General features: G+C 39.9%; 1 protein-coding gene across 2 annotated transcripts; it reads left to right on the forward strand.

Moving 5' to 3' along the window:
• The first annotated feature begins 5441 nt into the window (after positions 1 to 5441).
• rask (GTPase KRas) lies at positions 5442 to 21940 on the forward strand. 2 transcript variants are annotated; one of them, NM_001173721.1, is given in 6 exon segments: positions 5500 to 5710; positions 14715 to 14832; positions 15429 to 15607; positions 15941 to 16100; positions 18055 to 18179; positions 19114 to 21940. In NM_001173721.1, coding segments are annotated over 4 exon segments (570 nt in total). In that variant the 5' UTR covers positions 5500 to 5710; positions 14715 to 14721; the 3' UTR covers positions 18175 to 18179; positions 19114 to 21940.
• Positions 21941 to 23546: the final 1606 nt, after the last annotated feature.

Raw genomic sequence — 23546 nt, forward strand, 5'->3', positions numbered from 1 at the left:
TGCTCAGCATCATATCGCACAAGGTCAGGAAGAGAGGTCAAGCCCAGAGCTGTCCTAGACCTGTGAATTGTCAAAGGGTGTAGGCGGATCGCTGCCCTAAAAGAGTTCCAGACTGTAAACGTGTTATTGAAAGTTCACTTGAAATGCTTTGGTATTGTATTTGTTTGAAATTTTAAGATGACATTTCTACAGTGAAAGCTGAGTTGCTGAGAATCCTTTGTTCGAAAAGTAACAGTATGTTGGATCATTGTTTCAGAATCTATGTTGATTTAGTTGGTGTAGTATGCAATATAAATGGTTACTTACATTGAGTTCAAACTGCAGAGCATGTATTCAAAAGAAATGCTTAGAATATGTAAAACATTTTTATTTTGTTTTAGAAGGGGGATGTAATATTCACATGTGTAAACATACTGAATTATAATTGGATGCATTTTACTGCCGTATCATACTGTGCTATGATTGGTTAAGACCACCCAGAGGGTTAGGTCATGGTCAGTTGATCATGGTTGGAGATAAGTGAACATGGAAGTTATAGTTAGCTAATAAAGAGCTACGTTAAGAAATATCCTGTAGTACTGCATTTTATTATTTTGTACAAAGCGTGCAAAACAAGACACTCTACGGATGTTGTAGAGTATGAACCTGCAGGCAAGTGACCGCTTTGATGTTTGCAGAGAACGAGGATGTTGTCAAGGGTCACTCTAAGGTTCTTTGCACTCTGGGAGGGGACACTGTGGAGTTGTCAACTGTGATAGAACAGGCAGGCCTTCCCTGGGACGAAGAGCAGCTTGAGGTGGTGGGCCAACATCCAAGCTGAGATGTCTGCCAGGCACACAGAGATGTGTGTTGCCACCTGGGTGTCAGAAGGGGGGAAGGAGAAAAGTAGTTGAGTGTCATCCACATAGCAATGATAGGAGAGACCATGTTAGGATATGACAGAGCTGAGTGAGTTGGTGTGTAGAGAGAAGAGTCTTGAAGCTAACCCAACTGACACTGCTCGCCTCTGTCTCAAGCAGGCTCTCTCCTCTGTTCTCATCCGACGGCATGAACCACCAGATCCTCCTCTCTACCCTCTCAGGGCTGGATTGCATGCAGCCCTGGATTGCATCCTACCTGGCAGGTCGCTCCTACCAGGTGACGTGGAGAGAATCTGTGTCTGCACCACATGCTCTCACTACTGGTGTCCCCAAGGGCTCCGTTCTAGGCCCTCTCCTCTTTTCTCTATACACCAAGTCACTCAGCTCCGTCATATCCTCACATAATCTCTCCTATCATTGCTATGCGGATGACGCTCACCCTGTAAGCAGTCTCTGGACATGGTATGACAGCAACCCATGCTTTGGTTTTGTTTATCTGTCCACTGTTTCAAATGTTAACTTTTCATCATTTGTGCCACAAACCCAAAGCAAGTCAATGGTATTGATATTAGCATTTTCAAGCTTCATGTCCAAATCACCCTAAAGTATCTAAAAATGTATTGTGTAACTCAATGATGTTGTCACAGGGATTGGACCAAAATGCAGTGGGAATGTGTATGCTCATTTTCTCTTTTATTGAAGAGACAAAACACACGAACAAAAAGCACACCGAAAACCAGTCCTGTCAGGCACACAGCTTAACAAGGAACAACTACCCACAAAATCCCATAGAAAAACACCCCTCTTAAATAGGACCTTCAATTAGAAGCAACTAGGAGCAGCTGCTTCCAATTGAAGATCAACCCAACAAACACCACATAGAAATAGACATACTAGAACTAACATAGAAATAGACTAACAAGAACATAACCCAACAAACCCCGAAACACTAAACAAACACCCCTCTTAATAAATATGAACATAGCCCAACAAACCCCGAAACACTCTAAACAAACACCCCCTGCCACGTCCTGACCAAACTACAATAACAAATAACCCATTATACTGGTCAGGACGTGACAGATGTTACTTGTATATGATTTGGATATGAAGCGCTGAATTCTAATATAGGTACCTTTGAATTACATTGGATTTGTGACACAAATGCAAAAAAGCCAGGTAAACAAAACCAAAGCATGGGTTGCTGCTATCATACCTGGTCCATAGTCTGCGTACAGGGTAAGAAAGTCACACCTGGTCCATAGTCTGCGTACAGGGTAAGAAAACCAATATGTCATTTGGGTGGACTTTGCCTGTCTTACTCATTGTTAGAAAAAAGTTTGGTCAAAATTGGATGTTAGGTACTATAATTATTGAACATTATATGAATCCTATTCATTAAAATGACACTTTTAAGTGCAATTAATTATATTTTTCAAGGATCCTATAATGTATCAACAAAATAATGTTTCCGGAATTCTTATCGTATCTGTTTCTAACTACAGAAAAGATTTCAGAACAATCTGAAATGGTTGGTGTCATGGCTTGCTGAAATGACATAAAACGACCCGACTGTGATATGTGGTTGTCTCACCTAGCCATTTTAAGATGAATGCACTAAATGTAAGTCACTCTTTATAAGAGTGTCTGCTAAGTGACTAAAATGTCAAATGTAATTATATTCATGTATTCATATGATATTTAATATAAGTCTATGATTCATGCAGTCTGGGGACATTACAATTCAAAGTCTGCAGTTGATTTTGAGCCTCATCATAATCTCTATGAGTAAACAAGTATCTTGAGAGTTAATCAGTTGTCTGCGTATCTTTGAGCGTCATTTTATTGACCAAGACAGAAGACACTTGAAAGTCTGCAATGGAGGCACTGATTTACTGCTGCATTGGGTTGAGTCAGTCAGTCAGTCAAGATGGCAAGTTACATGTCCTAATTAACACACAGTTTAATGCTCCAGTGAACTTCTGTGGTAGTCTGCATATAGACTTTTAACTGGAAAATAGCTAGGTGACTGGTGGTGAACAGTAATCTTATATTTACAGACATGATATGTGCTTTGGCAAAGTGGGTGGGGTTATATCCTGCCTGTTTGGCCCTGTCCGGGGGTATCATTGGATGGGGCCACAGTGTCTCCTGACCCCTCCTGTCTCAGCCTCCAGTATTTATGCTGCAGTAGTTTATGTGTCGGGGGGCTAGGGTCAGTCTCTTTATATCTGGAGTATTTCTCCTGTCTTATCCGGTGTCCTGTGTGAATTTAAGTATGCTCTCTCTAATTCACTCTTTCTCTCTTTCTTTCTTTCTCTCTCTCAGAGGACCTGAGCCCTAGGACCATGCCTCAGGACTACCTGGCATGATGACTCCTTGCTGTCCCCAGTGCACCTGGCCGTGCTGCTGCTCCAGTTTCAACTGTTCTGCCTGCGGCTATGGAACCCTGACCTGTTCACCGGACGTGCTACCTGTCCCAGACCTGCTGTTTTCAACTCTCTAGAGACAGCAGGAGCGGTAGAGATACTCTCAATGATCGGCTATGAAAAGCCAACTGACATTTACTCCTGAGGTGCTGACTTGTTGCACCCTTGACAACTACTGTGATTATTATTATTTGACCATGCCGGTCATTTATGAACATTTGAACATCTTGGCCATGTTCTGTTATAATCTCCACCCGGCACAGCCAGAAGAGGAATGGCCACCCCTCATAGCCTGGTTCCTCTCTAGGTTTCTTCCTAGGTTTTGGCCTTTCTAGGGAGTTTTTCCTAGCCACCGTGCTTCTACACCTGCATTACTTACTGTTTGGGGTTTTAGGCTGGGTTTCTGTACAGCACTTTGAGATATCAGCTGATGTAAGAAGGGCTATATAAATAAATGTGATTTGATTTGATATGTACTTTTGTTATTCGTTATTCACTGTGTATTTATTCCAATTGTGCATTTCACTGTTAGTTTACGCCTGTTGTTTACGAAGCATGTGACAAATAACATTTCATTTGATCTAGTGTATATATAAATCATTGGTAGAGACCCCGGTCTACTATGGGATCAGTGAAGGTCATTTAGCAAAAAATCGCCGTTTTGATCAGGTTTATATTGGATTAATGCATGCCTCATACTCAGGATTCAAATGAGCAAAATAGTGTATTTTCTCTGTGTTATTGAGTGGACCATTCATTTGAGAGAAAATGGCGAATTTACAGACAGTGGCATTTCAAGCATGTACAATTAAGAGGATAAGAAAACATAAATCAAGACGTCTCCTACACCACGTGAGACTACTTACACTATATCTGCTTATGTAACTACAATGTAAATACATAGATTTATGAGCAACTTAAATGGTCCTACCACAAACTGTTTTCAATATCAATCTACAGCATAAAACAATAAATATGCACAGAGCATACTTCATGCCACACAAGACTGAATGAAAACAGCTGATGGAGCATTGGCAATGGCATTGTTTGCGACCTCATAAATGGAGACCTACTGACCCCTTGTGGCTCCATCTAAACTCAGTCTCAATGCTTCAGTCCATCCATTTGATATGTTATATTATTTTTCTCAGATGGGTTGAGAGAGCTGAAACTCAAACGTTTTATCCTCTAACTTAAATATGAGATTCACATTTTAGTTATATTTATTTTTGAATGACTAAGTGTGCACAGGATACTGTCTCCAGAATGGTGTAATATTTGATTTGATAACTATGTAATTAGTATCCAGATGGTTAATCTTGGCTAGGTGCCTAAAATAGGTTTTTCAGATACATTTAGTTGTATGACAAAGCACTGGTCACTAAAAATAATTGAGGATATACATTGTTTGAATTCTCACAAACAGCGAGGGGTATGGATCTGTCCATAGCTGTCTTGCGCAATGGTGCCCCGGTCTGACACCCACACAAAAAAAATAAACATAAACCTGCATAGTTGTTACGCACATGCGTAATTTTGTTCTAATGCAAATTTATACTTGTGTGAATTGGTTACCGTCTCTTCGTTTGGCCTTCCTGAGCCTAACGTTAACTGTTTGTTTTTACCACAGAGCATACTGTCCTGTATCCCCCCCACTTTCTATTTATATGCACATATTCAGCGCTGAAGGTATACCAGTGAAAGCCGAGGAAAACTGACAAAGGGATCGCCAAATCATTTCCTTGCTTGGGAATGACGTCCCTACAGTACATTCCAGTTATATTTAGAGCCTATATATAGTGGTCCCCCCCTCATCCGTTGTACCCGCTTCACTGGGAAGAAGAGGGCTATCTATTCCCAGAGACAGGTCTTGAAATATTGATGCTAGATAGAATAATTCAATTCACACAGTCATAATGATCGATGTATTTGTGCGCAAATATCTCAGTCCTATCTGTGAAAAACATATCGACCCAAAACGTTTCAAAACACAGTCTACCAACACAAGCATCCACCAGAACAATATATTAAGGTAAACTATAAGTGAATTGAGTGGAGAACAAGTGAGCGTCTTTATAATGCTTATTGCAAAACTAGTGTAGTGATATCACCGAAACCAGTTGAAATCCCCTGCTTTGCTTTCTGGGTAAACTGTACGACGCTGCACCCGGTATCCGCCCATATTCGCGTCAGGCCAACCTCAGCTGAATCGAGAGTAGCAGGCCAAACGTTGTATCAAATGGAAAGTTAAATCGATTAATGTCCTTACTTTTGTCTGCTTTTTTAAAAGAAGTTCAATTTACACAAATGCGGCCGTTTCAGTGTAAAGTAGGAAATGCAGAGATCGTGTGAAAAAGGAGGATTATCTGCTTGACTTCTTATTTGGTCGCTACTTCGGACGCGGAACTCCACACGCTATAGGTAAAACAATTGGAAAGATCACTACATTTGTATCAATTTACACAATGGATACGGGGCGACATTGTGTCCCCTCGCCTATATCTTAATTTGAGGGTTGGGCCTGTAATGATTTCATAATTTCCTGTGCAATTGCAGCTAAAAGTATCGTTAATACAAACTACGCCCAATTGTTAACCTAATGTCTGGCCCTTTAATGCGCAGACCTATGCGGTATTTATGGCGGCTTCAAACTCATCCGCTCGCCCATGAATGCTGCAGGTTCTACCGGGTTTACGCATAACATTCAATCCATTGTGCTAAAGAAATTTGCGCAAGACAATCCTAGTTCACTAACACTTATGGGATCTGCATATGCTAGGCTACTCTATAATTGTGGACCTACTCCAGTTAATTGTAGGCTACAGACAACTCGACTTTATACAGTTGTAATATTAGGGTGTAGGCCAATCTAAGGTTGTACTCATCAGTTCACATGTACAGGTATTGTTCAAATAACTGGGTCCTTCCACGAAATGAGTGCTTCTTGCGTCCCTTTTGATATATGTATATATTTTTTAATTGGGCATAAATATTTAATTTCAAGAGCCTGTTATTAAATAGTGCCCTTTTTAATATAGACCACATGGAAAATTCTATAAATTGGATTTTAATATGAATTAAAACATTTCAGCTTTTTGACATGTCCCTAGGTGCATCATGACTTGTAGGAAGATTAACACACTTAACCCAAACACTTCTCCAAGATTTCACCATCATTATGTTTAGTTATTTTGTTTCTTTGACATTATTTAATGTTATTAGTGATTCATTTAAGGTAAAAAAACAACAACCCTGTCCCTCATTTTAAGGTAAACCCTGTTACGTGAACTGTTAATATGGAGAAACGATTCCTTTTTAAAATAATATTTTTTTTCAAAAGAGAATTGAAGATGTAATCAGTGTAAAAGCAGCTGAGCTGGTTTTACTCTTTGGCATTTTTCTGGTGTTTTGTGGTGGAAAACTGAGCAGGTCGAGCATAACACGTCAACCCTGTTACCTTTAGATTGATAGACAGGCTAGAATTGTTTGAACAATTACATTTTTTTTTGTGGAGCTTGCATTCAATTGGCCCTCCTTTGCGTACAACAAACTTCCATTCCCCCTGTCACAAGGGGATTCATGGCTGACATGCAGCCCACGGTTGGCTGCATGTGAACTACAATTTACTGTTTTAACGTTTAGAAACGTCAATAATCATCGCTTGCGAAACGGTTTTAGAAACATGCTGATATGCTCCTTATCTTTTATATCAGTGAGAAAGAATCTTTCAAATAAAACAGATGCAGTTACTGTAGCAGTTTTGCACAGACTATATGCTGTGTGTGCCAACAGTTACACTCACACACAGGTGTTCGGGGCACTCTAGATAGCTAATTAGCATAATGGTCACCTATCTTTTCTGTAAGCAAGAGCTGTAACATCAACCCTATAAAGGTGTGTAGTAATTTTATCCTTTTGTTATTATTTCACGTTGGTAGGAAAAATATGGTCCTTATGTTTCAAAAACCGTACCGGGAGCAATGCGTTTTAACGTTCAGAACGAGCGTCTGGGCTTCTAACCAAACTTCCCCGACCAGAAGATGCATGTACTACCGTCAATAGGCGCTAAAGGTAGTTGGTTGTCTATGAATTGGTTACGGTCAACCCTGCTACTTTATTTGGCACTTAATAAACACTCACTGTAGTCATTTTCTTTTATATCTCTTCTTAAAATGGGAATATGTTTATTTAAAAAAACATTTATTTTTTTTAACTTTTTTTTTTTTTACATGTGCTCTTTATGACAGAATGGTGAAATGTAAGTTTACATTTTTTTTTTTCACCACCAAGTTACACTAAAATGGTGGAACAACCCAGCCAGTAGTAGCTAGTATTAGGCCTTGGTTGACTGCCAATGAAAATGGCTGTTTGTCTAACATCAGATTATGCCAATAGGCAATATGCATAAAATGGACACAGTGGGTTTTTCATAGGCTATTTGTCTACTCTTTCACAATACATTCCTACAATATTGGCATGTATTTTACAGTAACTTGTAATTGATCTGAAAACAGAAAACTAATGGAGAGTGCTTTATTCTGACATGACAACTTTGTTGATGACTGGTAATTACAGCTGACCGTACAGGTGTCATGACTAGCCAATCATGAACAAGCTTTCGATTTCATGCAGTGTAAGGATATGAAAATGGTTGACAATATTGCATCCACATTGTAAGCATGGTTGCCTAGTTATTAGGCCTACTGTACAATAATTTTAGGTCAGTGGGAGAATTGCAATGTCACAATTAATCTTTATTCATCCTATTCACACTGTAGGCCATAGTTTCTGATGATTAGGCCTATAATGGCATTTACAATAGAAATAGTAGGCCTTTCTGAGGGAGTACAGAAATGAGTGTAGACCTTAGGTAAGTTTGAAAAAGGTGATGGAACACTAACTTTGATATAATATATACTAGCCTAAACAATATATACTAGCCTAAACAATATATCACTGCATACTACAGGTCACAGAGGGACCTACAATAATTTTTGTTGTAGAATGACGGTGAGAAGATCAATTCTGGTGAATTGTTAATAGGACATTACTCTGAAATGAATGAAAATTAAATGATGCTGTCATCAAACATATATCATTTCCCCCCCTCCAGAAATGAATCCAATAACATGTTGGTCAATATTATCAGGAAGGTGTCCTCTTCAGCAATAAGGATTGTCACCTGCTGTAGCCCAACTGATGCAGCGTAGTGGCTATAAGGTTGAGGCATAGGGTTGCACATCTGCTTTTACCCCACTGGGCTAATCGTTAGCTAGATCACAAACTCTAAAACATGATCTTGTTGCTAGTTAGCAACATATTGATGGCTTGAAGGTCCCCAAAAAACATTCCACTGGAACTCAGCCAAGGATCATGTACTGTGAATATAATGTAGGCTTACCTGTTACACCTGACATGTTACATTTAGCCCCAGTTTCTCCTAGGCATTCAACGCCATTAGCGAGTACTATTGTGCACAAACCATGCTGCTGCTAAAAGCTCTGGTTTTAAAATGGTGCAATTCACACATTTTGTGGTGTTGAGAAAGTAGAAAGTTTTGATCCTCTTTTAACAGTGGCCATCAAAACGTTTTTTTTTTTTTTTCCAAAGGTCTGTTTTCTCGGGACTGCTTTAGGAATGTTGTACAATGATTGGACGTCGCATTTTGAGAGTCGAGGAATATGCTTTTCTCACAGAATGCGACAAGCTGACCAATTGAATAGGTCAACTATTCTGCTATCGGGTTGTCTGATTTTGCTGCCGGTCATTTCCATGTAACAGGACCCATGAGCACCAACATGTGAGGTTCAGAGGAGCATATCAAATTGTGTCAAATGAAAGCAAACAGTCTGTATTTTGGGGAAATGAAGGCATGGATACATTTTTCAGTTTCCCCAATTTTTTTTTAACCATTTTCCATCTTAAAAATTAGGCAAAAGTAATGGCTTTGATTTCTGGTCGAACAGATGGAAAAGGGGTCTTTAGAAAACATCTACCAGAAAAAGTCTTAAAAGGTATTAGAAATGCATCAAAACATAACTGTAAAGACCCCTGCCAACTAATATCAACACTTACAGTTGAAGTCAAGTTTACATACACCTTAGCCAAATACATTTAAACTCAGCTTTTCACAATTCCTGACATTTAATCCTAATAAAAATTCCCTGTCTTAGGTCAGTTAGGATCAGCACTTTATTTTAAGAATCTGAAATGTCAGAATAATAGTAGAGAATAATTTATTTCAGCTTTTATTTCTTTCATTACATTCCCAGTGGGTCAGAAGTTTACATACACTCAATTAGTATTTGGTAGCATTGCCTTTAATTGTTTAACTTGGGTCAAACATTTCGGGTAGCGTTCCACAAGCTTCCCACAATAAGTTGGGTGAATTTAGTCCCATTCCTCCCGACAGAGCTGGTATAACTGAGTCAGGTGTGTAGGCCTCCTTGCTTGCACACACTTTTTGAGTTCTGCCCACACATTTTCTATAGGATTGAGGTCAGGGCTTTATGATGGCCACTCCAATACTTTGACTTTGTTGTCCTTAGGCCATTTTGCCACAACTTTGGAAGTATGCTTGGGGTCATTGTCCATTTGGAAGACCCATTTGCGACCAAGCTTCAACTTCTTGACTGATGTCTTGATGTTGCTTCAATATATCCACATCATTTTCCTCCCTCATGATGCCATCTATTTTGTAAAGCGCACCAGGCCCACCTGCAGCAAAGCACCCCCACAACATTATGCTGCCACCCTCGCGCTTCACGGTTGGGATGGTGCTCTTCGGCTTGCAAGCATCCCCCTTTTTCCTCCAAACATAATGATGGTCATTATGGCCAAACAGTTCTATTTTGTTTCATCAGACCAGAGGACATTTCTCCAAGAAGTATGATCTTTGTCCCCATGTGCAGTTGCAAACTGTAATCTGGCTTTTTTTATGGCGGTTTTGGAGCAGTGGCTTCTTCCTTGCTGAGCGGCCTTTCAGATTATGTCGATATAGGACTTGTTTTACTGTGGATATGGATACTTTTGTACCTGTTTCCTCCAGCATCTTCACAAAGTCCTTTGCTGTTGTTCTGGGATTGATTTGCACTTTTCGCACCAAAGTACGTTCATCTCTAGGAGACAGAACGCGTCTCCTTCCTGAGCGGTATGACGGCTGTGTGGCCTCAAGGTGTTTATACTTGCGTGCTATTGTTTGTATAGATGAACGTGGTACCTTCAGGTGTTTGGAAATTGCTCCCAAGGATAAACCAGACTTGTGGAGGTCAACAATTTTGTTTCTGAGGTCTTGGCTGATTTCTTTTGATTTTCCCATGATGTCAAGCAAAGAGGCACTGAGTTTGAAATACATCCACAGGTGCACCTCCAATTGACACAAATGACGTCAATTAGCCTATCAGAAGCTTCTAAAGTCATTACATAATTTTCTGGAATTTTCCAAGCCGTTTAAAGGCACAGTCAACTTAGTGTATGTAAACTTCTGACCCACTGGAATTGTGTCATGCACGAAGTAGATGTCCTAACCGACTTGCCAAAACTATAGTTTGTTAACAAGACATTTGTGGAGTGGTTGAAAAACGAGTTTTAATGATTCCCACCTAAGTGTATGTAAACTTCCGACTTCAACTCTATATTTAGTTCTGGAGAAATGATTTGCCATTAAGTTTAAGAAACATTGACTCGTGCCTTGTCATTCCGTTACCAAAAAAACCCATCTTTAAGATATTTTACTCACTAGGAGGGAAGATAATGAAAGTTCACAGAAGCAACAAGTAAAGGTAGACCTACCAATGAGTTAGGGTTTTTACTGAAATCAATGTTTATGAATTAAGTGATTAAAACTTGTAATTCTGATGGCAAATCGGTAACAGAATTACAGAAATCTGTAACAGAGTTACTGCAATTGAATTGGCTACAATGGGAAATCATAGTCACAAACCACAGTTGGGTCACCTGCTACTGTCTTCCCTTCCACTGGCATACTGTTATGTTCTGGCATACTGTTTTTTTTTCCTCTTTCTGGTCAAAGCGAGAGGGTGAAAACAGTCTGAACAAGCCCTCGCTCGCTCGCCCTCATACACTACCGGTCAAAAGTTTTAGAACACCTACTCATTCAAGGGTTTTTCTTTATTTTAATATTTTCTCATTGTAGAATAATAGTGAAGACATCAAAACTATGAAATAACACATATGGAATCATGTAACCAAAAAAAGTGTTTAACAAATCAAAATATATTATTTTTATATTTGAGATTCTTCAAATAGTCACCCTCTGCCTTATATAGTCCCAGTCTAAAGTTTGGACACACCTACTCATTCAAGGGTTTTTCTTTATTTTTCATTGTTCTGTTGAAAACAAATGATAGTCCCACTAAGCGCAAACCAGATGGGATGGTGTGTCACTGCAGAATGCTGTGGTAGCAATGTTGGTTAAGTGTGACTTGAAATCTAAATAAATCACTGACAGTGTCACCAGCAAAGCACCGTCACACCTCTGCCATGGTTCACGGTGGGAACCACACATGTTGAGAATATCAGTTCAGCTACTCAACGTCTCACAAAGACACGGTAGTTGGAAAACAGAAATCTCAAATTTGGGCTCATCAGACCAAAGGACAGATTTCCACCGATCTAATGTCCATTGCTCGTGTTTCTTGGCCCAAGCAAGTGTCTTTTTCTTATTGGTGTCTTTTAGTAGTGGTTTCTTTGCAGCAATTTGACCATGAAGGCCTGATTTCATGCAGACACATGTCTGTTACTTGAACTCTGAAGCATTTATTTCGGCGGCAAACTGAGGTGCAGTTAATTGCCGATTTTCTAAGGCTGGTAAATCTTATGAACTTATACTCTCTGCAGCAGAGGCAACTCTGGATCTTCCTTTCCTGTGGCGGTTTTCATGATCATAGCCTTGATGGTTTTTGCGACTGCACTTGAAGAAACTTTCAGATTTCTTGAAATCTTCCGCATTGACTGACCCTCGTGAAGCCGGTTGAGAGAATGGCAAGAGTGTGCAAAGCTGTCATCAACGCAAAGGGTGGCAACTTTGAAGAATCTCAAATTGAAAATATATTATGAATTGTTTAACACTTTTTTTTTTTTTTTTTTTGGTTAGTACATGATTCCATATGTGTTATTTCATGGTTTTGATGTCTTCACTATTATTTTACAATGTAAAAAATTAAGAAAACCCTTGAATGAGTAGGTTACTTCTCCCAGCTCTTACTGACACATACCCATGAGCCCCCTCTTTCCATTTATTGTAACTAGTATCCACGCAGACTGACACGGGACATCCATGGACTTTGAAAAGTAGTTGAAATTTGGTCAGTCCGCCCTGGCCTTGATTTCAATGTCCACAGAGTTTGTTTTTTGGTTTCTGACTGGCCTTGATTTGGTCCAAACATAGACGTCCGTCCATGATTGGTGAACGGACCAAATCTGAACCAATCATAGACTTCTGTTTCACAAGATTCCACAGTATAGTGAAGAAAAGTAGAGTACATACTGTAGAATGAATGTACTGTACTGAACTCTATTGTGATGTCCGAACTTGTGAAACGTAGACGTCTATGTTTTGTTCCGATTTGGTCCGGTTTGATTTCCACCAAATTTGGTCTTGTTTTGGGGGCGGAGCTCATTACAATAATAGCCAGGATATGAAAGGATGATATATTTCTACCTTTTATGTACCTATTCAGGATACGTCACCATGGAGAGAATGACATTCATATAAATTATGCATTTCTGTAGTACAGATCCGGGACCCATGATTTTATTCCGTTACCCTACCTGTAACAAAAATATTGTATAATGTCATAGCTGACACCCCATTCTTTCTGCAGACATATTGGAATCTTAATTATGTGGAAGATATTTATGTTTTTGGAAAACATCGCCGCATAAAAATAAATTAAAAAAACTGAGATTATATCGTAATTCTGTTACCAAACTTTGCGTCTACACAGTTCTTCCAGTAGATATGTTTTTGTGAAATGCTCTGTGTAAATTGTAAAGTAGTCCTTGTGCATAGAGCTGTATGGTTTTTTTCAACTTTTGAAATCAATGGTTTTTATTTATAGACTTTAAAGTAAGATGTCTGAGTATCAATTCTGTTACTTGCTTGTGGTATTGACTGAGGAAAATGTTAATGTGGACAACGATTTTTCATTAGATAATAATACAATTCCATAACCAAAGGTACGAGTGCTCAGCTCCGCCTAGCTCTCATTTGGATCATAGGTGCTGGGTATCAGACATAATGTACAGTGTTGTTGACATACTGTACAGTTGTGTTGTGTTCAGCACTGATTGTCTAATATAGCATCCATGATTCGTATCATTGATTGGACAGTCTATTTTGTTATGTTTTTATCAGAAATTACTAGGTGATTTGGTGATTCTATTTCCGTTGTATTTTGAGATGCTACTCACATTGAGTTAAATGTCAACCTCAACTGAGAACAAGTGTTTTGAATTTTTTTTTTTTAACATAACTGTCTGGATAGCAGTGTTGCTTGATACTTCTGGGGTCATAAAGTAACGTCATGTGTGTCTACTGCCAGATCCCATTGTGTAGCTGTTACTCACAATTGACTATTGAATTTGTGTTACAGTTAGAGATACAGGAAGATTTAGTAGCAACATTTATGGGGATGATTGAGGGAATTGTATCAGTAAATTCTCTGTTCAAACGATGTTAGTTAATGATGACAAGTCATCATTTTATGAGCAAGAACCTTGCTTGTGTCCTATAATATCAATATAATAGTCTACGTAAATTACCTTTGCAGAATTCCAAGATCACTCATGGTTTTACATATCTTCTCCTTCTTGTTGATAAGCCCATTTTAAACAATGTTATAATAAAATAGAGTATATTAGGTCCTCTCGTTGCATTTTCTCTGAAATCACAGGATGAAATTGAATAGAATGTAAACATTCCTGTATCCACAGAGATCTGTGATTGTATGCATTCCCTGCAGCTCTAGACACACAGGATGGTCATTGTTGCAAATGAAAGGCAATGTGGAGACAATCGGGACAAAATCAAATTTTGCATTTGGCGGGCTCTGTGCACACAAGCACTTTAGAGTAGCTTAACTGATAAGGAATGAATACAACTTGACCAGATGGCTGTGAAGAAATGGTTCATATCAGCTTTATTCCGTGTGGGCGGGAGTGGGGTAAAAAAACATAGCGGGTTTTAAAGAAGTCCCAGGTGGAGTATTCCCCGTTGGTGGATTTTACCTCCCTTATTCCAGGAATCCTCCAACTGGAAAACATGGGCATTTTGGGAAAGATACTGGAATTCTGCAACCCTATGTATGTGACTATTTCTTGTTTAGTCGATAGTTAGTGTGTAGCTCATGAAATGTTTATTTTTATATTCACTGACTGTATTTCTGTGTCTTCTGTCCCACAGGTGAACGATGACCGAATACAAACTGGTGGTGGTGGGAGCAGGAGGCGTGGGCAAGAGCGCACTCACCATCCAGCTCATCCAGAACCACTTTGTGGATGAATATGACCCCACCATCGAGGTAAAAAGTTGTTTCAGTACAACCACGTGTCTTTTACTACAAGGCATGCCTGGGAGTCAAGAGGAAAAGTTCCTTTGAAAAAAAGTTGTGTACAATTTTTGTGGCTGCCTGCTCCGCCCGCACAGAGGACTGCGCAGAGCTGTGTGAAAAATATCTGCAATCAGAATAGGCAAAAACAATTGTGTGCAAATGCAAGTAAAAATGTGCTCCAGATTCTATTTGAATGTATGAATATAATATCCGCAACATGGTGTCATTCAGTCAGTTTAACATTTGTAGATGGCTACGTGATGACGTTTGACATGTCAGAAATTATTACTCTGAAAGCTATACATTTTATGACTGCTTGAAGACTGAATGCATTTCTTCCCTGGTGACCATATAGTCTCTTACCTGGTCATCCCATCCATTCTCTTCAATTCTAATACTGTTGTATTTCCTTTGGAACTTTATCAAATGAGCATTCTATGACCATATAGTTACATACAGGATTTCAGAGCCCTAGTCAGGTAGACTGGACACCTATGAATATGTGCTCATTCATAGGTGTCCAGTCCTGAACCATCCATCTCTCTCTTTCTTGCTCCCTCCTTCAGGACTCATACAGGAAGCAGGTGGTGATTGACGGGGAGACTTGTCTGCTAGACATCCTGGACACTGCAGGTCAGGAGGAGTACAGCGCTATGAGGGACCAGTACATGAGGACAGGGGAGGGCTTCCTCTGTGTCTTCGCCATCAACAACACCAAGTCCTTCGAGGACATCCACCACTATAGGTGAGCTAGGTTCTGCCACAACATCTGAAGTACTACTGCCGATTGCACTGATGGCGTTAAGCCGGACTATAGTTAAACCAGCGGACTATAGTTAAACCAGCGGACTATAGTTGCATCTGTTTCCAAGCAGACACAGTTGTGCCAACCATATTCTGTCAACTGTGTCAAAGCCAACATCACTCTCGACCTATACAGCCCACTCTTTCACCAACCCTTTAACAAGGTTGTGTGTGAAATCAATAACCCCAAAAAGGAGTCCATTACATACTTTGGATGACCAAAGCATTGCACTGGTATTTAACCCTTGCCTTCCCTGTCATCTTTGTTCACCAGAGAGCAGATCAAGCGGGTGAAAGACTCGGAAGACGTGCCCATGGTGCTGGTGGGAAACAAGTGTGACCTGCCGTCCCGGACGGTGGACACCAAACAGGCTCAGGACTTGGCGCGCAGCTACGGCATCCCCTTCATCGAGACCTCGGCCAAAACCAGACAGGTGAGAGACGGAGACCACAAGCCCTAGTGGGCTGTGTGGACACAGCCATGGCTCAAACAGCAACTATCACCTTGGTTTTTAACATGACGGCCATTAGCTAGCCTGGAAATCCAGACTGAATTCAGTAAAGTGAAATGTAGCGTTATTCAGTCTGGATTTCACGTCTACATTAGCTCTACTCCATATCTAGTTGAAGACAGATTACTAAAACAGGTGAAAAGTTTCCTCTAGTTTTTTTTATTTTTATGTGGGATAACTTCTAATAAGCTGAAATGTGCGCTTCACCTTAATGTCTCACAACCTTTTATTTTATATTTTTGTTCCATTTCATCTTGGGGGAGAAGGGCAAAAAACGGTCCTAACTTTGCACCTGGTATAACTTTGCACCTTAGTAAATCGAGCCCTTGTAGCGTCAAGGGTATTTGCTTGCGTGAACACAGCAGCCATTCAACCATTTTCTCCACAGATCAATTTTCTTTATTGTAGCAAGATTACTTCTTACCAGCTGTGTCAGGTGTCCTTGCAATGGCTTTTTACAATCATGGCCACTTCAATCTCACAAAATGCCGTGGTCCTCTTTTGACTCCCAAGCTGCCTTTTTGATTTGCGTTGGTATCAATGGCAAATGTGCTCTGTTTCTAAATGGTGCTTGGAAACGTATCGGGTAATGTACTGTACATAATTACAGTCCCTTTGCTTAGTTGAATTCTTGATTTCTGAATTACTGTGTCCGTGCATGCTCCTCTGTCATGGAAATGTGGCTTTCTTTCACCATTAGAGGCTCCATAATGGATCTGGCATTGTTTTAATCAACAAATCAGTCAATCTTTGTCACTGAATCGTCACGACAGAGGGGAAGTTGTCAGTAATTGTTTTGTGGCGGGCTTATAATCATGCTTAATGGACAGTGGGAAGTGATTGTGTGCTGTATGGTGCACTATTGTCTGTTTGATTATGTGGTTGCTGGCTTGGCTTCAGTGGTGCGTGTCGTGTGAGGCTATGCGTGGTTGGCTGGTGCTGTGATGTGTGTGGTGATTTGTCAGTCGGTGAACCTTCTCCTGCACTTTTTGCATCGGTCCAATCACAACTCCTTCTGGGGCTGCTGATTGGTCTCTTCCAGCTCACTCCTCCGATGGTCGAATCGCCCGGCTACCTGGTGTTGCACTTGTACTGAAATCACAAATAATACACACACGTTTGTACCTGTCATTCCCCTGTGAGGTTCAATTATTCATTATGTTTTAAACTGTATAAAAAAAATGCGTCCTCCGAGTTATACATCAGCCTATACACAGCTAAATGTAGACTTGGTCGACATAGAATGCCAATACACTGAGTGTACAAAAGATTAGGATCACCTTCCTAACACTGAGTTGCACTCACCTTTGCCCTCAAAACAGCCTCAATTAATGGGGGCATGGACTCTACAAGTTGTCAAGCGTTCCACAGGGATGCTGGCTCATGTTGACTCCAATGCTTTTTTCCACAGTTTGGGTGGTGGACCATTCTTGATACACACAGGAAACTGTTGAGTGTGAAAACCCCAGCAGCGTTGCTGTTCTTGACACACTCAATCCGGTGCGCCTGGCACATAGTACCATACCCCGTTCAAAGGCACTTAAAACATTTGTCTTGCCCATTCACCATCTGAATGGCACACGTAGGCAATCCATGTCTCAATTGTCTCAAAGGTTAAATAAGTATTTTTAAGCCGTCTCCTACCCTTCATCTACACTGATTTGTGAAGTGCATTTAACAAGTGACATCAACAAGGGATCATAGATTTCACCTGTATTCACCTGGTCAGTCTCTCATGGAAAGAGCAGGTGTTCCTAATGTTTTCTAACACTGTGAGGAAACACAGTCCACATAGTGTCCCTGTATCCTTGAACACTGAGGGGTCAACAGTGTCCCTGTATCCCCTAACTGAGGAGAGCTGTGTTTCGCACTGCAGAGAGTGGAGGATGCCTTTTACAGTCTGGTACGGGAGATCAGGCTGTACCGGCTGAAAAAGCTCAGCAAGGAAGAAAAGACCCCGCGCTGCGTCAAGCTTAAAAAGTGTGTTGTGATGTGAAAGGGGTAAGTGTGTATCATCCGCGCTCCCTCACGTCCGTCAGGTGTGTATTTGTGGTGTGTGGGAGGGTGTCGTCCGTGTGGTAGCGAGCAGGGAAAGTGGTAATGTTTGCTGCTTGGCGGGTGGGATTCATCCCTATTTAAGCTAACCTCCTGGGATCTGCTGTGGGGTCTCCTTGAAACCAGGCGTCCGTCTTAGTTTCTCCTCCTGTGGTATCTGTATCTCTCTGTGGGGTATGTTTATACTATCGTGGGTGATGATCATTTTGTAATCTGCTCAACTTCGACAAATCAGTGGTGAGAGACGAGGGAGCAGGTAAGACTGGATCTGTGTGACCGATGGCGGTTGTGATAATCTGGGCCGAAATGAAGTCTTGAAATGGTGACTAAGGAAGTGTGATTACTAAGAGGACAGCACGGAGATGTTCCACTGAAGTCCTGGGGCAACTGTGTGCATTGATGTCGCACATAACGTCCTTTGTTTCTGTCTTTCTCTTTCGCTGTCTTGTTCTTTCTATCTCACAATCTGAAATGACTTTGGTTTCCTCTCTGATACAATAGGTGACAATGTTGTGCTCAGTGAATGACAAAGACCTGGTTATTTTTGGTCCCTGCCTCTCTTTGGCATCATTGATATAGCCATTGTGTCTTTGCTGTTGTATGCTGGGCCAGCTCATGCCACAAATCCACCTACCAACGAATCAATATGCAATGAGCACATTTGTAACGCATGTTGGTCTGCATACTAGGAGTGTACACTGAAATTGTCACCATATTCCCTATATAGTCAAAAGTAGTGCAATATATTGGGGAATAGGGGTTCCATTTCAAACATTTGCATCTGGCCAAGCTTTCATGTTAGTCACAGATGAGAAAGTAAGTGTTTTTGAGAAGAGTTTTTTTCAAAACAAACCTTAACTTTTTCTTTTCTTTTCCCCAGGGTGTCGATGATGCATTTTACACATTAGTGCGGGAAATCCGAAAACACAAGGAGAAGATGAGCAAGGAGGGCAAGAAGAAGAAAAAGAAGTCCAAGACAAAGTGTATACTCATGTGAATAATGACCAGCCCCCTTTTCATGATAGACAAAAAAAAAATGTTAAAACAGTTCACGTAATACATTTTTGTACATTACGCTAAATTATTAGCCTCTTTATCTTAGTACCCAAAATACTGAATATGGAAATGAACCCTATTTTTCTGCCGTTTTCTCTTATTTTGAAACCAATAAGCTTTACTTTCTGTTTAGTGCCAGTTACCCAGAAGTGTTGGTCCGATAGGTTGATTATCAATTAGGAGATGGTAGACAGTAAAACGAAAGGACTTGATTCAACAGCCAAGTTCATAACTGTAGGGAAATTTTGGACAACAGAAAAAGCAAGCCTAAAAACCTTATTTTCCCTCTGCTGGAAAGCATGAGATGCTCTTAACAGTATGGGACGCCAAATAGTTCAATCCCATTCCATTGGACAAGGAGTAACAACTGGGAGGCAGGACCAACACTTGATTGGGGGAAATTCCAAATGTCCCGGCCACTGTGTGTAATAATGCCCATCCTCCGACTTTAAACTCCTAGATATGATTCAATAATGTCATGCTGTACTTGACGCATGCATGTGAACTTTACTACTGTATCTAGTTTAAAAAATGTCCCGGTTACCCATTTTAATTAAGTTGTAATCTGTTAATGCTTTTTTGTCATTTGTGGGTAGTGATTTCCTGCCTACAGGACTTTCCTTTTTGCATGCAATGTGTTCTTACTAGTCAATGGGGAATGGCACAGTACGATACTGGTACAGCCACTAGGGCCAGGAACGAGGAGCTCCTGTCCAGTTGGGCCACATAGGCTTTTATAGTGTTTCGGGCCTCGAGTCAATCTATATTCACCATATCTGATCTTTTGAGTGGAAACCAGTTGTTAAATGGTGGGAAACCTCTTCAACAACTGAAACGCTCCAGGTGGCAGGTATGAAGCAAAATAGATTTTTTTTACATAGGCATCAGAACAGCAAGATTCTCAGTAATGTTGAAGAGGACATGCAGCTAATGTTGTTGCTCAGTGGCACTGCATGTTGCTTAAACAAACGTCTCTACACAATCCAGTGTCTCCTGTAGTTTTATCATTCAATTTGATATACCCTGCTCATTCTGAACGTTTTAAAAGATGAGTTAATTGTTCATCAAGAGATCTTGTTTGCGTGATGAAATTCCCCTCACATCCTCAGGATTGGTGTATTTTGTGTCATGTTCTGTGTTTTTGAAAGACAAACCTTGCCCATTCAAGTGATTTTACTGAAGTTACACATTTTACCTCATCTTAGTTATTGAACCAGCAAATCAAGATTTGGGCTTTCTTGTTACAGCGTAACATCCAAATTGTTTTGAGTGCAAACAAATAGCATGCCTAAATTAAACCTAAACTTTAAACCAAGTAATCTAATGACGTATATGTGTTTTTTCAGGTGAACTGTCTTAAAGAATAGGGAGTTACTGTCTTCAGATGCAAGACATAAAATACCCCATCACATCCTAACAGAATATGCCTTGCACATTTCCCCAAGCCTTTGTACTTATTGCTGCCATAAACGTACTTTCCTGTTTTTGGATTGGCTAGATTAGGCAAAGAAAATCTTAAAGGCCTTCTTTTCTTTTTGTCCAACCACAGATCTTCCTTTCTCTATTTTGTTTTTGTTTTACTTCTACAAAAGATGCACCCCCATAGAATCGTTGTCATGCAAAGAGTGTTCAAAAATGTATTGTTCATATAAATTTCTCATTCTTCCCCGTGAAGTTAGATTTTTTGGGTTAGAGCTTGGGTGGGAAGGTGTTGAGTGGGTTTTGCTGGGCTGTATTTCAAGTGAAATGACTGGTCCAGTCCAATAATTTTTGTCAAATGTATTCCTTAAAGGTTGTTGCTTCCTAGTGATGTAACGAGCTGATGTCTGTAAATGAGGCAATTACCATTAAATTCGTTTTTAGAGAAAAAAAAGTATTAATTTATAAAAACACGGAATAGTTGTTTTTCAGCGTTATTGCACAACCTTAATACCAGGGTTTTACCTTGAGGCTTCTTAAACATTGCCTTTTTTGTGCTTGCATCGGGTGCTTCAGTCAGACAGCAGTGGGATACATGTGAGCCGAGACTGCATTAGGCTTCTTTGTCACATCTATTCAACAGCTACAAACTCTGCTGTTTGAGAGGAATGAGATTCTAAAGTGAAACATAATATACAATACATTTATTTAGGATTTATGCATTTTTGGCCCACTTTTATTACCTCCTTTTTGTTCCTAAAGTTAGATATGAACTGTTAGCACATTTTTGATTATGGGATGCCATTTGTTAACAATACTGTATCACAGAAAGTAATTCTACCAAAATGTTCCACCTCCCTTTTATTTTGCGTGCCAACTGCTGATTTCTGAAAAAGAAGTAGCATTTATACCTGGATTGTATTTTAACAACCTTTTTGTATAGTTGTGATACTGAAAGGTGCACATTTTGTAAATTGTGCTTCATTTCTTTGGTGTCTAAATTAATGTTGCTTTAATGGAGTTTTCAGTACTCTCTCTCTTGTGTATGATGGGACTTGGGAGAGTGACTGGGTCCAGGTCTAGGGGAGTGAATGAATGACCACTGTTGAACACATCCATAGAGAGCTCTCTTTGGTCACTGTGTTGAGTGGTGATCTGATTCCAAATCTGTCTTTTTTTTGCCATGAATCTCACCACTCCTATTTAATGTGTAATAAAGACAAAACAATTAAGAGGAATTGGCTCTGTTTTCATTGGTCATAGTGACATATTGCCTCAAGTATTCACACCCCTTGACGTTTTCCACAGTTTGTTCTTACAAAGTGGGATTAAAATGGATTTAATCAGTTTTTGTCAACGATTTACACAAAATGCCCTGTCAAAGTGGAAGAAAAATTCAAATGGCTGTAACAGATTCATGAAAAATAAAACGTTCTTGATTAGATAACTATTCAACATCCTGAGTCGATACATTTTACGATCACCTTTGGCTGCGATTAAATTTCTGTCTTTCTGGGTAAATCTCTTTTGCTCATTGTTCTTTTCAAAATTATTCAAGCTCTGTCAAATTGGTTGTTGATCATTGCTAGACAATTTTCAGGTCTTAATTTTTCAAGCAGTTTGAAGTAAATTGTTACTAGTGCACTCAGGAACATTCAATGTCTTCTTGGTAAGCAACTTCAGTGTAGATTTGGCCTTGTGTTTTAGGTTATTGTCCTGCTGAAAGGTAAATTAATCTCCCGGTGTCTGGTGGAAAGCAGGATGAACCAGGTTTTCCTCTATGATTTTTCCTGTGTTTAGCTCCATTCTGTTTTGTTTATCCTGAAAATCTCCCCAGTCCTTAACGATTACAAACCTACCCATAACATGATGCAGCCACCACTATGCTTGAAAATATGGAGAGTGGTACTCTGCTTTCTTGAATTTGCCACAGACATAACACTTTGTATTCAGGACAAAAAGTGAATTTCTTTGCCACATTTTTTGCAGTATTACTTTAGTGCCTTGCAAACAGGATGCATGTTTTGGAATATTTGTGTTATGTACCGGCTTCCTTCTTCACTGTTTACAATTATCTGTAAGGTCCATCAGTCAAGCAGTAAATTCCAAACACAGATTCAACCACAAAGACCAGGGAGGTTGCCATGCCTTGCAAAGAAGGTTACCTATTGGTAGATGAATAAAAACATATCCCTTTGAGCATGGTGAAGTTATTAATTACACTTTGGATGGTGTATCAACATACCAAGTCACTACAAAGATACAGGCGTCCTTCCTAACTCCGTTGCCGGAGAGGAAACCGCTCAGGGATTTCACCCTGAGGCCAAAGGGGACTTTAAATTAGTTACGGAGTTTAATGGCTGTGATCGGAGAAACAACATTGTAGTTACTCCACAATACTAACCTAATTTATACTATTATTTAAGCAAACTTATTTTGGCTTGCCATAGCAAAAGAGTTGACTACTTATTGACTAAAGACATTTCAGCTTTTATTTTTAGTTAATTAGTGAAAAAAATAAAATAAAAGACATAATTCCACATTGACATCATGGGGTATTGTGTGTAGGCCAGTGACAAAATCTAATTCAGGCTGTAACACAACAAAATGTGGAAAAAGTCAAGTGGTGTGAATACTTTATGAAGGCACTGTATCTGTGTCAAGTAATTGTTACTTCGGTGCTGTCTGCCAGTTCGTAATGCAATGCTACAGACCTATTGGACTATCTATCTAAAGTCATATTTACACTCACACATTCCTTGGTGGAGTTGTGTGCTATTCTATCGTTATTTATGAACACGAGGGAGCTGTTAGTTAGGGATGCTTGATCATGAGTCT

Source organism: Salmo salar, chromosome 16 (assembly GCF_965601325.2).
Source record: "Salmo salar chromosome 16, fSalSal1, whole genome shotgun sequence".
Lineage (NCBI taxonomy): Eukaryota > Metazoa > Chordata > Actinopteri > Salmoniformes > Salmonidae > Salmo > Salmo salar.